The following is a 14583-nucleotide window of genomic DNA, read 5'->3' on the forward strand; positions in this document are numbered from 1 at the left end:
GTTTGCTTGTTGCTTCCTTTTAGAGGATGCTGAGTTACCGTCCTGTGATCTTTCTGGCTGCCCCTTCCTCTGTTTCAGTGAAGAATCTCACACAACGTGTGTTAGAAAGTAATGCGGCTGTCGGTAAGGTGCCTGTCCAGCAACCCTAGTGAAGCTCCTTTGGTGCCCCATGCAAACAGCAAACACCTAAAAGGCAAACCAAAGAGACACGGAAGTAGAGGGGAGGCTGGGTGAGAGGAGGAAGCGGGGCAGGGGGAGGGGGAGGGGAGCAAGGGAGGGGCTTGGAGTGAGCATCATCAAACTACATTCTGTTCATGTGTGTAATTTCAAAATGAAACCCACTCTTACGCGTGATCGGCATATACCTACAAATATTCCTTCACCTTAGCCCCATGGCAAAAATAATCATTTCTAGTAATTATTTCACATTAATTTTTCACATAGGATAAATGTTGAAAGATTGTCACAGTTACTGGGTAGGTAGGGTGTGTGTGTGTGTGGGGGGGGATTTTATTCAGAACTACTGCATGTAGGATAATTCAAATGGAAGAAAGAAATTCAGCCATCTTCCAGGCTTGTGGAAACCATTTAAAACTGCATTTCTTACAGTTTAAGGCTGGGCCCAGACTTACTAAGAATAGGTAAAATGTATGAATCATAAGAAAATAACACTAAGTTAAAAGACTGGACAAATATCTAAGTGGAGACATACTGCTACTCATGTGTACTTCTTATCTAAGATCAAAAATACAAAGTTAGTTTGCAAGTAGATCCTTCAATTCTTAAATGTCAATTAACAGGGGCCTCCTTTACAGACGGTGCAGTATGAGACATACTTCAATCCCTGTATCGTAAAGCTCCGGTTGTAACTTAAACGTGAATTGTAATGCGAGACAGACTGGCTTCACAGACTGTGTCGATGGTGAAATTCATGCAGACCCATTTATTCGTAGTCACATTGTGCGATTGTTTGCCTTCTTTTATTTTCTCCAATCTACCACAGAGTACATCCTACAGCCGCAAGGACTATCGCCTCGCTGGCTTCTATTTCTTGCATCTGTTACTGTGCTTTGAAATGGAACATTTGCTGTAGGGGACAGAACATTTATTTAGGATACAAACCAATAACAAAATAAATTGCCTGCAAATAAATGGTGTAGGTTCCTTGACACAAAGCGTTCATTCTTTTCAGTCAGATAGTTCCTGTTCTTTCGCTGGGGTTGTACTGGATTTGGGGAGAAAGAGTCAGGATTTTGTCCATTTAGGAAGAAGATGATACAAGAATCCAGAAATTGACTGTGTCCTACTTCTGCTCCCATTTACTCTTGGGGTAATACAGTTGATGCTCTCTCTCTCTCTCTCTCTCTCTCTGTGTGTGTGTGTATGAGTGTGTGTGTGTGTGTGTGTGTGTGTGTGTGTGTGTGGGCACGCATGTGCATGCAGGCAGGCAGGAGTGCACACATGCATGCATGTGGGGTTGTTGAAATGCTTTCTTACTAGGGCAGCTTCTGCCAGGACAGCAGTCACCCCGTCGAGCTTTTGTTAAAGTGCATGGCGTACTTTAAGTTGGAAAGCAGTTTCATGAGCACTGAAGCGCTGTCATTTTCATTTACATGCACACATACTTTTAATTTCTCACCAGTCCCTTCTCTTACTTTTAAGCTTAAATAAAGCGATACATCTTACATTTTTATTCTTTGCATATATTTTAAATGTTTGACTCAAAATTATAAATCTCTTTAAAAAAACAAAAGCCCGTAGACAGTTCCAATTCAAAATAGTAGGCAGGAATAAAATTATTCTCAAAGAAAACCCAAAGTCCTCAACCCCCAAGAATGAAGTCAAAATCAGGGAAAGGCATCATTGAAGTAATTTAAACGATACAGTTTTTTTTTTTTTTTTAGCTGTCTTAGCATGACCTTGAGAAAATATTTGCTAAAAGGAATTTTCCCTTAAATAATTCTTTCAGACAAGGACTTAAAGAGCAAACTCTCTTGAAGTTTTCTCAAGCTGTTTTCTTGGATTCTGCTATTTTCCGGCAAATTCCCGAAGACAGAATATTTGGTTTTAACTTAAGATAATGAAAGTAATTTTTCTTTGAGAACTAAGGTTTCTGCCGGAATTGTAAAGCCTGTCTGCAGGTGAGATTTAATTTAATCCTTTGAGTACTTAAGATACATTCCTGAGACAGTGGCCAAAAATGTGACAAGATTGTCATGTTGTTTATTGACAGCATGGGGACAAGAAGGGATCTTTGTGCTCAGAGTTTAATGATGTCTTTACGTGACCTTAATGTCAATTTTTAGTTACTAAAATGCACATTATTTGAACAGTCAAAGATTAGCTGGCACACTCCAGTTGTAAGTTTGTTGCAATTGCATTTTAGCATAGGGATTAACTAGCAATAAAGCAAGGCCCAGGAGGCAGGCAGTATCTTGTCAGCTAAACTTCAAGTTTCAAACAGAGTTAGAGTAGACACCAATGCACGAGGGTTAAAAGGGAGTCCACCTGCAAGAGTCTGAGGGGAACTGACACATTGTGGATAAGAGTCCGAATCATCTGTGACTGGGGTGAGATTTTAAAGGATTTGTTAGACAGTTTTCCTGTGTATCCCGTTGTTTTCTTTTTCATTCTTCTTTTTCTCAGAGGGCTTTGCATATTCTAATGGGCAGAATACTCCCTGGTGTCAGATGCCATTAGAACAAACAAGGAGGAGTATAAAAATGAAAGCTCTGTCCAGGCATGGTTGAAATTTACTCCCAATTTGTACAACACATCTCGGCCGTAGACTTTCAGATAAAATTAGTGTCATAAAACTTTTCCAGTCACTTCCCGTTAGACACGTATGCAAATGTTCCTTTGCTGAGTGCAAGGCCACTGCACAAACTTCGCCTTTTATTTGAGGGTGGACAGAATATGAAAAAAAAATAGTATTTTACACATTAAATTTAATGGACTACCAGAATTTTATGTGGAAAAAAGTAAATCCTTTCATCAGTCCATTCAGTAAAAATGAATTTTGTGACGTCGGGGTTTCTCCCTGCCGAGGAGGCTTCAAGACCTCCCCTGTCCTCTCTGCCTGGCTGTTAGCCATGGTCAGAGCACCAAGGACCTTGTCTACAGTGTGAACCCTGAAGGGTGTCATCTTGGGAGGACCTCTGGAGGCTGCCCTGGACTCTGCCGTTTTATCATTGGATTTTAAACGAATGTTCTGTTTTAGAACAATGTGGGGATGTTTCAAATTTACTGCTTACTTCGTTTTATGTCTAAAGGAAAAATTATACAAAATTCCATACTAACTTGAGCACATACTGTCTTGGTTAACATTTTAAAATTAGTTTTAAGAAGAAGGAAATCACAAATGCTCTGGAATCCTGAGAACTGCCAAGCGTGGGAAGCAGTTGTCCCCCTCACCCCCCTTCGTTTTCAAATACCTTACTTACTTACCATGGGGTTAGGCTGTGGATGATAACATTGGAAACCTTTGAACACCAGTGATGTGCCTTGGGGAGCTGTTTCCTTTGTGTTACCTCTGCATCCACTCTGCTCTCAGCAGAGCTGTAATTATGCAGTGTCTCAAGTATTCCACAGGGTGTCATGATGTGGTTGTTCTCAAGAAAATTGTCCGGGAGGAAGTAATCTGAGCCAAGTTTAACCCAGTATTTAAATGGTCACTTTTTTTTTTTTTTGGCTTCAGTCAAAGAATATTTGCTTTAGACCTACTGTGTGCCAACCCATGATTGAAAATACAAAATTTTAGTGGTATGATGCAAATCTCTCTTCTGGCATCTTGGCCAGCCCAGGACTTCCCATCAGAGTGAGCTTGTTTGAATGTATTTTCCATGGAGATTCCATCCTGAGAGGGAAGCACAGAGACAGCATCTTCTGGAAACCTTTTCTTTGTCCCCCAGCTAGACCCTGACTCTCTTCCTTCTACCCTCTGGTGGCAATGGGTCCTCAACTGTGTTGGTTCAGGAAGAGGGCTGAGAGCCTGGGGTTCTGCCAGGTATCTGAACAGCTAAGGTAAGCTGAAGTCGGAGTTAGGCTTCCCCACTCAGAGCAGACATGAACCTTTGCTCTACCGGCTTCTCAGATTTATTTCAATGGTGAGATCTTTGGGAGTAAGTGAAATAATTCATTTTAGCAAAAAGCTTTTAGTGGCTTTCAGCGGCTTTCAGTTCTAGGACAAGATGGCATAAGTTCCCTAAGTCCTATTAGCTCTGAACTATATCAGTAATCATAAAAGACTCTGAAGGCAGGCAGGGAGGAGCTCTGTGGGAACTTCCTGAACAAATCCTAGGGACTCCCTTGGGTTCCTTCCTGTTCCAGACTACTGTCCCAGAACCCTGTCACAAAACCTCTGCCAACAGGAAGCAGCAGAGGAAAGAAGGGGCAGAGGAGAGAAGGAAGAAGGGAAGGGTAGCTCAGGACATTTATCAATGCTCCAGTCAGTCCATAAAGTGTCATCAGCAAGCCCGGCAGGGCAGCCTGTCTGCCATCATACCTTGCCTGCTCTGAGTGCTGAACTCAGAATGCCTGGCTCGTCTTTGCCAGAAGATCCCTGACTGTGGGGCACGCATCACTAGTGAACCTCTCTCCCATCAGTAGAAATCAGGCTCCTGTCAAGAAGACTAAAAGATAAGCCAGAGACTTGGAACACGTCACTGTAAAGCATACGAGGTAACAAAGGACAGATATGCAGAACACATGGAGTCCTTAGGAGTCAATGGTGAAACAGAATCGTCACAAATAATCCATTAGGAAAACGGGTTAAAGGCATGAAGTGACGTTTCATTGAGGAGGTACGTGTCTGAAACATATTTAAATCATTAGCCATTGAGGAAATCAGAGTAAAAGGCCACCTATCAGAGTCACTAAAATCACAACTAGTGACATTGAAGAGTTACTAGTGAAATGTTTAAACTTAAGAGCAGTGGTTATCAACCTGTAGGTAGAGACCCCTCTGAGGCATATCAAACATCCTGAATATCAGATATTTATGTTACAGTTTGGAACAGTAGCAAAATTACAGATATTAAGTCTTAATGAAACGTGTTTTTGGTTGGGGGAATCACCAAAACATAAGGAATTATATTAAAGGGTCTAGCATTAAGAAGGCTAAGATCCATTGCTTTTAAAGAGTACTTCAATAGTGTTCTCCATAATAAAAACAACTTTCATATGATCTAGAGATCATCCTGGGGTAGCATTTATATCAGAGTAGTGAAAACTTCTTTCAAAGGTACAAAAACCCCACAAACTGTATGTGAATGTTTGAAGTAAAATACCTATAAGAGCCCAAACTGGAAACACCTTAATGTCTTTAAATGGGTGCGTGGTTGAAGAGGCTGCCACGGTGATACAGGGAGCACTCCTCGGAAAAGAGAATACTGAACTATTGGACAGCTTAACAATTTGTAGGAATCTCTAGTCAGTTGTGCTCAGCGCAATAAGCCCGTCTGAGGGTCCCGTTCTTCATGAACGTGTCGATGTTACATCTTCAGAGTCACAGCATTGTAGAAATGGAGAAAAGTAACGAATGTTAAATATTTATCAAGTCAGCACAGTTGATATCGTAAGAAATGGTAGGAGAGAGAAAGGATAACATCTGTGTTTCTCTAAAGCGTTACGTCTGCTGGGTCTGCTGGATCTGGAACAGTGGAGTTTTCCACAGATATTGTAGATGTGAGTTGGTTGTTTGACCAGCAGAGTCTAGCTATCCTACTGACTCACAAGATCATCTCACTCCAGAAGGTGGGGACGCCCAATGTTTGCATTCTCAGCCTCTCTGCTGTTAGGCTATTGGCTTAATCTTGCCTCTGCTTTTTATTTAATGAAATGCACCTGTCAGAGTTGTTAGAATGCTGGGAATTTGATGGCATGCTTCCACTCTGGTGATGGGTAGTGATGTAATATAGCAGTTGGCCCCAAAGTCCAGATATCTGCTGTCTGCCACTCAGAGTAACATCTCCCCCGGGTCACTTGTGTCAGAACTTTAGGCCTAGAATTCTGGCCTTTTCATATAATCTTTGCCTTTCTGGTAACTTTTAAAATTTACCTGTTATCATTGTCATCATCATCATCGTCGTCGTCATCATCATCATCATCATCAATTAGTTTAAATTTGTCTCTGTAGCTTCAGCTAATAACTTTAAATTAATACCAAGGTATGGATGACAAAATTCTGGAAATATGTCTTAAGAAAAAAAAAAGAGAGACTTTTTAGTAATTGAGTTTCAGAGTCTCATAAAGTAAAACAGAAGGGCACCTCTGGGTAAGCTTACATGGGTAAGCATGCTATAGCACGAACCTCTATAAAGACCTTACCTGTCACTTTTTATCTCTTCTTTCTAGAGACCCAGAGCCAAAGGAACCCAACATTCGCTGCTCTGGTCTCTTCTCTTTATAAGGCAGTCTCTTTAGTAGCCACACCCCTTTCTTCTTCCCTACTTTATTAAACAAATTAACGGCCAGAGATGTTCAAGTGAGAGTCCTTGTCTTAGCCGAGCAGAGTTGCAGAGCTAATCACGTGAGAAGACAGTCTGAGCCCTCAGCTGCCTCTCTAGCCTTTGACAAGGCAATCCCAACAATGTATAAAGAGTTCAGAGGGGCAGAGCTCGTGGGGCAGAAGAGGCTTTCTGAAGGGAATGTGTTGGCATCTAAAGGTTTCAGTCAGAGTTGAGCAGGTACAGAGTGAGAATGGGAAGAGCTCTCCAAGTACAGGGAGCAGATAAAGGCTGTACAGTCCGTTCCTGGTAGCATAGTTTGTCAAAATGGCAGCCAGTGTAGGATTTGGTGGGAGAGCAAGTAAATATTCTCTCTCTCTCTCTCTCTCTCTCTCTCTCTCTCTCTCTCTCTCTCTGTTTCTTCTGGCAGTACCAGGCATTGAATCTAGGATCTCGCTCCAGCTACACATGTGCTGTGTCCTCCCTCTGGCTTTGAACCACCTCTTGAAGGGAGTGGATAAAGGATCCTTAGAATGAAGTCCAATCTATCTGAATCTTGCCTGACCAACTGAGAGTCAAGGTCTCTGATAGTCTTGGAGTGTAAGGTTTTAGAAGTTAGCTTAAACCCATTAAGATTAGGGTTGCCATGTGATCCGAAGGGTCTGAATGCTGACGTTCCTTGCTTGTTCTCCAAGGATCTACTCTGAAAGTGCAGCTCTTGCTTTGGACACAATATGGTTACTGTTTTGGGTGGCTGTGACCAGAAACATCTTTTTCAATGGCGAGTGTGGTATTTCTCAGGTCTGAGGTACATAGACCTGTCTCTCAGCCTTGGGGTACACAGATCTGTCTCTCATTCCAAAAGTCAGAATGGCCAGTGAGTTCTCTACGTTCCAAAGTGAATCGAATCTTTGTAAAAGATGAAGTTTCTTAAAGTCTGTCTCTGAGACTCCCAATCCTAACCTTGGTTTTCAGTTTGCTCCATAACCAGTTCCTGTTACTTGAACTTTGTGGAGCTTCGCACTTTCAAGAAATACATCTCAGTCATTTTTTGTAAGCATCATAACAGTTTGAGACAAGTGTATAATAATGTCCTAATAGATGCAAAATTTTATATTTGCCAGCTTCCTAAAGTTTAATTTTCAGAAATAATTTAATTTTTTGGAGGTAAAAGGAAAATTTCTTCATGTTAATAAGTCCCTTTAAGAAGTAAAACTTACTTCAAAACTTATTTTCATAACATTGTTTTGTTTTATAGTTGGGTTGAAAGTATTTTTGTCTATTACCTTCAAAGAAAAGAAATTCAAAGATACAGGAAAACATGGGAGAAAATAAAATTCACTTTACTGTCAAAAAATTCATAGTGATGTGTAATCATATACTTTATACATATATATGTAAATATATACAATATAGCATATACATATATTGCTCTGTGGAGGAACTTAATTTTTTACCAAGTTAATGTTGCATTATTTTACATTATGCTTTTTCCTCTTCAGATTCTAAAGTTTCTGCTTAATTTGCCATTGGGTGAAATGGGGACTTCAAATACCTTCGTATCAATTTCATTGCATATAACTTGATGTGACTTGTCTTATTTTGTGCTACCCTACAAAATGCCAATGATGGCGCCTTCTGTACAACAGGGGAAATAGTTTTAGTTCTGGATGCTTAACAGCACTGCAGCAGCGTCAAGCCTCTCCTCCTGGCAGCATAATGGCCGCAGCACAGCGTGACGGGGTGGCATCGTACTGGGGGCAATCTGATCCTGTGTGGTCACATAGTGACAGGTGACTGGAAGGGGGACAGGCTTGCTTTGTGATAGCAAACTGCTCTTTAGAAAGTTCACTGAGATGAAGCCCACCCAGTGAGAATAGGTATAATCTACTCATGAGGGTAGAGCCTCCATGACATCGCCACCGTGACATCACCACGTCTCAGCTTCAGCATGCTGAGGAGCCGGCTTCCAGAAGGACCTTTCTGGGGGAAAAGACTGTCCCCACGCTGTAGCACACGGACAATTCATTGTTGCTAGTCATTTACGGCATTTGTTCATTACTATTTGTGTATTTTGCATTTTATATTATTTTATTGCATTTATCTGTGTGTTAGTGAATGTGTGCAAAAATGTCTGTGTCACAGCACACACGTGGGGGTAAGTGCACAACTTGCAGGAGTTGATTCTCTTCTTCCACCACATGGGCCCTGGGATTGAATTCAGGTTGTCAGATTTGGTGACATCTGCCTTTACTCCCTGATCAATCAATCTCGCTAGCTGGGTTTTAAGGATTTCCTTTTATCTCTACTCATGTACATATGTGCTTGTGTGTTTGTCTCTGTGAGAGCAGGCCAGAAGAGGGCATCCGGTCCTCTGGAGCTGAAGTTATAGGTGGTTGTGGGTCACCTGACCTAGGTGCTGGGGGCTGAATTGGGAGCCTATGCAAGAGCAGCAAGTACTTTTAACTGCTGTACCCTGCCCCCGACCTTCCCTGGCGATCCTGCCCCAGCACCACCAAGCCTCATTTGTTTTTAAAAGCCTACTTGGTTTGAAATTTTAAGTAGGAGATGTTCAAAATTTCTAACAGTAAACACCAGAAGTTCTGTTCTGCCACCTGCCTTCAAGACCATGTCTCTCCTATGATGTTTACTTCCTGGTGCGTGTGTCTATTTAGAGAGTTGTTCTCTGTTTGCTGTTGTTTTAATTTTTTATGTAAGTTATACAAGAGACTCTTCTGCATTCCATTCCGTGCTTTGTAGCCTCTTGAGTCTCCTTTATAAGAAAGTGTGTATCTGTATGAATGTGCATGCAGTGTCCTGCCTGTGGAGGTCAAAGGACAGTCTCAAGCATCCATCTTCGCCTTCCACCTTGAGATGGGCCTCTGCTGTTGGCCACTGTGTACATCAGGCTATCTGACCCCAAAGCGTCTGGGGATTCTCTTGTCTCTGCCTCCCATCTTGCTGTAGGTCCATTGGGATTATAGGCAGGTATCACATCTGCCTTTTCCTGAGTCCTGGGAACCTGACTTCAGATCCTCACACGTAGGCAGCAATCGCTTCCCACGACCAAACCATTTCCCTAGTCCAAGACGATTCTTGAGATGTTTGCACGGCATTTTGAAGGTGGTATGTTCTTGGATATAAATGTTTATCCTACTCTGTCAGTCCCTTTTTGTCCACTGTTGTTAGCTCAGATGCATTGAAGCACTGGGAAAGTCCTCCAGCCCCGTCCAGGTCCTGTGACCTCAGGGGTAAATGCTTCACGCCTCTCTCTTTAGAACTACGTTGTGTTTTGCTTTGGAACAGTGTTTGTTCACTCTGTAGCACAGGGCTGATCTGGAACTCACTGTATGGACCGGTTCCATCCTCAACCTCTGAGAGCCTTCCTGCTCTAAGCCCCTACCTCTCAGAGCCCTAGCACAAGTTACCATACCTGGATTCTTCAGAGCTGCTCTCGTGGCCCCTTACTTGCCATCTCTCCATTTTCATGACTACGCCAACATTGTTTACACGGCCATTCTGGATTCCAATGGAAGGAGTCAGGTCATCTCCCGAGTTGCTGGAGCAGCCCGGTGTGAAGTGTGTATTTGGAATGAGTCCCTGAGAAAGCTGGGTGCAGAATACAAATATTTTGAATGGACTTATCTTGGAGTCGAACTGCTTTATTTCCCTGTCATTTAAAAAAAAAACCCTTAATATGAATAAATTGTTTGCATAGCGCGCTTAAGAAAACCTTAGATAAGAAATACATGGTTTGAAAGCAGAGAATAAAAACATGAATGATAGTGGACGGAATGCCTAGGAGACGGCCCTTGCTGCTGCTGCCAGGCAGACCTCATAATCGGCTGTTTTCTGTGTTTATTTCGGGATGCAGATACTGGATAAAAGGGCCTGGTTGTCTGCCAGCATCTGACTTGGGTGCCAAATGGAGTGTTTAGTCCTTGTTGCATATGACTTATATCACGAGTTCTTCCCATTAGCAGTCTGCTGGTGATAACCTACTTGGCTTCCATACAGTCACTTTGAAACAGCCACTTGACAACGTTTGGTATATCACAAAGTTTCTTGCTGGATAAAAGGACTGAGTGGGTGACTGTGTAGGCTCTGCCTAGTAAAGAATGGGCACCCGCTCAGTGTCTGCCCAGTGAATGAATTAATCCTGGGGGAATGCTCTTCTGTTTCACTATGGCAAGGTCTATGGACTGGCACCTTAAAAGTGTGGTTAAATGGGTAGAAACAGAGAAATAATAGTATTTAAATGATGCGGGGTCTTGTATTTGTATGGGCAGCATTCTGCTTGTAAATAGAAAATTGCAACAAATGGATCAAGATCTCACAATTTTTCTTGATTCTAAGTCCAATGTAATCTCAATAATACTGGTGTCGTGACACCCACATACCGGGGTCTTACACAAACAAAATAAGAAAGAGATGTCCTCAGGTAACTTGGCTTTAATTACGTAGAAGACGAGCACTAAACGTGTTGATCTTTCTTTTTAGATTGAAAACTTGCAAGAACAACTTAGGGATAAGGACAAACAACTGACCAACCTGAAAGACAGAGTGAAGTCCCTGCAGACGGACTCCAGCAACACTGACACTGCTCTGGCCACTCTGGAGGAGGCCTTGTCGGAAAAGGTGCGCTTGCCTTGCCATGACTCAAACTTTAGAGAAACAGCACAGGGTGGAGTCGATCCAAATGCATGCAAACACACCTGGATTTCCCTGTCCCTACTCCGCCCCTCATCCCGGCACACTGCAGGCATCGTGTTGAAACTGAAAAACACCATCACCCTTGGCTGTCTGATAAAACATCCACTAACTCTATCACTAAATTTTGGATGATAAGACCCTTAGCCTGCCCCATAGAGTTGCACATCCTTCCTGGTAAGGCCCTCTTCTGGTCAGGACCTCTGCCGTGTGCTTGTCTTTTCCTCATTTCTGGGTTACAGCTTTGTTGGACTTTTAGATTTCAAATGTGTCATGTTCTCTTCTGCCTCTCATTTTGCATTTGTTCCTTTTTGCTCAAGGTGTGATCTTCTGTTCACAGATTTAATTCTTCTGAGTCAAAAATGTGACCTGGGTAGACAGCTTGTGTGAGCTCGAATCCTAGGTCCTGTAGTCACTATTTGGGGTGAGGCACTTAGCCTCTGAGCTCCTTAGTTTCTTCACCTGTGAAACTGGTGTGATAAAAGCCCCCACTTGGTGGCTTTTGTTATGTTTAGGGGATGATGACTTGAGAACTCAGAGAACTAGAAGGACCAGGTAGGACACAAAATGAGTCAGATGGTTGAGTGGAATGCAGGAGGACTTTGGTGACTGCAGAGAGCTGGGAACTCCGTGACATGCTCAAAAATTCAAGATCTGACTAAAACTGCAATGCTGAAGTCCAATAATATGGCAAGGTGGAGAAGCTTTGGCTTTTAAGCTTGTGCATTTTCGAACTCTATTTACTACTGATTTGGGGGCTTTCCCTATGATTACACACAAGCTAACTCAGAAGACTTTACTCAGAGTGGATTGTCTAAGGCTTCCCAAAATACAATGCTAGCGGGTCTCAGAAGCACAGGAAAGCTTGTCGAAGAGGAGAGGGTAAAGGCAATAATAGAATAGTCAACTGCTTCTTCCCGCAAGTCAGAAATATTCGATTGCATCCAAAGAGTCATATCGCCCGGGAGCTTTTTAAAAGAGTGTTTTCTCAGCTACTGCCGTGAACTCCAGTGACCTGTAATTTTTAAGCATGTACAGAGACTCTAATGCATTGGGAAAACACTAACTTCCCACAGTTTCTTATCTCGTTGCTGTGATAAAGTGCTTTGACAAAAGAAATGTAAAGGAGAAAATAATTATTTTAGCTCACAGTTCAAGGTGCAGTCTTTCATGGCAAGGAAATCAAGGCGTGAGGTGTTAGAAGCCAGCCACATTATGTTCAATCAGAAGAAAAGACACTGAACGCATACGTGCAATTAGTTCTCTATATAATCCAGGTCGTGCTACCAAGAAATTGTTCAAAGCCCCTCCCCCCAAAATAACTTTTTCCACATCAATTAATATAAATAACAAAGATGACAATCTTCCAGCGGTATGGCTAGAGGCTCTCATTAAATAAAGAACAAGTTACACACTTCCAGGAATAATGACCCAGAGTAAATATCATCCCTATTCCAGATGGAGAAAACATAGTTACGCTTACAGTTACAAAAAAACCAAAATAACAACAGTGAAAACCAAAACCAGAGAAGCAATGATAAACCACTCTAATGCCCAACAAACGAAGGACCAAATCTTGCTACTCCTCCATGCCTGGCCTCTGGACACATAATGTAATCATTTGGGTTCCAGTAAGCCTGCATAGCCCCACCCCCATAGCTCTGCGACCATCAGCGTATAGATTGTCTTCTGGATAATCTCCTTTCCACGCCTGTTTCTCTCCTTGGAGTTGCCCATGATCTTGGCATCTCCACTCTCCTGGGGTTTCTGCACTCTCCTGGGGTTTCTGCACTCTCCTGGGGTTTCTCCACTCTCCTGGTTTTCCCCTTCAGAGCTTTATGCAGTGTCATCTCAGGGCCTCTTTACAAAGACTCTGACTCTATCACATGTTGCCTCAACTCAGATTTCTTTCATTTCTTCAAACTAATAACACATGGATGAATAGGATGGTTAGCTTAATAGCCAATTTTACACAGTCTAGAATCACCTGAGAAGAGTCTCAGTGATAAGAGATTACCTAGATCAGGTTAGCCTGCGGATGTGTCTGTAAGGAATATTTTCCCTCAAATTGGCATAGATGGGTGCCAGCCTGAGTTTGGGCAGCACCATTTCAATGTAGAAGGAAAAGAGTAAACTGAGCAAGGAAGTAAGCATGCGCTTGTTTCTCTCCATGCTCGAATATGGATATTTTATACCTCCTGTTTTTACTTTCTGAAAGTAATGACTTAAGCTGAAATGAAACAGTGGCTTGCTTGCTCAGACGGAGCCTGGCCCTTTTGGAGCATAGTGACATCAGTTTCTGTGACCTGACCCTGGGGAGGCACATTTCTCAGAATCTGCTTTGTGGAACAAGGGAGTCGTTTAGCAAATCTGTTTCAATTTAGACCCGACCCTTCCCTTCAAACAAGTTTGCAGCTCCACAAGTCAAAGCCTCCCGTGGGTAGTATCTTTCTCTCAGTGCATGTGTTCTACTGGTACAGTATAGAACAACATATTTCTCTTCAATAATTACCCTCTCTCTTCTAATTATTACCGTTTTTACATCTTTCTGCCCATCTTTTATTGCTGATTTTTACTATAGATTTGAATAAGTGAAATAAAATGTAGCCATGCTCAGTCGAATGCACTCCTGACTTCAAATTTCTAGTGTCAAATAGACTAGTTCATTATCTTTAAATTCAGCTTCATTCAAATTATCAGGGCGGAAAGCAATATTCGTGGTCAAAATATCACATAAACAACTCTCTTTCCAGTTCCTTATAGGGTCCATGTTGTCCTCTGGAACTCCATCAGCACAGCATCCATAGTACAAATATCTCTCAATATTGGTCACCAAAAATCCAGCCGGAATGACACATTAAGTTTAGTAGTCTACAGTTCTAAATTCTTCCATATTCTAGCCACCAAATAGTTCTAATGGCCTAAGAGCCACATAGTCAGGTTTATCATGCCAACAACCTCACTTCTGACACCAATTTCTTTCTTACTTTCTTCTCCTGCCACTGTGATAAAGTACTCTTATAAAAATCCCCTTAGGAGAAAACATTAGCCTTGAGTCCCTCATGGCTAGGAAGTCAAGTACAACCTCGAAGTACCCTGTTATATTGTCCACAGAAAAGACATGGGAGCAATAAGTGCATATATGCTACTATTTCGTTGTCTCTCTCCTTTACATGGTCAAGGGTTCCTTGCCAAAGGAATGAGTTTACCCACAACTTAGATGGTTCTTCCCATAGCAATTGATAAGAATCAAGATATTTCCCCACAGGCATGCCCAAAAGTCCACTCCCAGGTGATTCTAGATTATGTCAAATAACACTAACTGTGATACTATGCCTCCATTTTGAAGGTGGGGCATGAGCTCAATAAGGTAAAATGAAACATTTGGCCTTTGTAGGCAACATTATTAATTAATTAATTAATGTCC

The 14583-nt window shown here is 42.1% G+C and overlaps 1 protein-coding gene across 30 annotated transcripts in view; it reads left to right on the forward strand.

The window, feature by feature from the left end:
* The window catches only part of Erc2 (ELKS/RAB6-interacting/CAST family member 2), an 860860-nt gene that overhangs the window by 394943 nt on the left and 451334 nt on the right, over positions 1–14583 (forward strand). For all 30 annotated transcript variants that reach the window (XR_010058279.1, XR_010058280.1, XR_010058281.1 and 27 more), the window contains one exon: positions 10947–11084. Coding sequence is in view for 26 of the 30 variants with exons in the window: in XM_063275106.1 (XP_063131176.1) it covers positions 10947–11084 (138 nt within the window). In the remaining 4 variants the exon portion in view is untranslated. The remainder of the gene's footprint in view (positions 1–10946; positions 11085–14583) is intronic.

The sequence above is a fragment of the Rattus norvegicus genome, chromosome 16 (assembly GCF_036323735.1).
Source record: "Rattus norvegicus strain BN/NHsdMcwi chromosome 16, GRCr8, whole genome shotgun sequence".
NCBI lineage: Eukaryota > Metazoa > Chordata > Mammalia > Rodentia > Muridae > Rattus > Rattus norvegicus.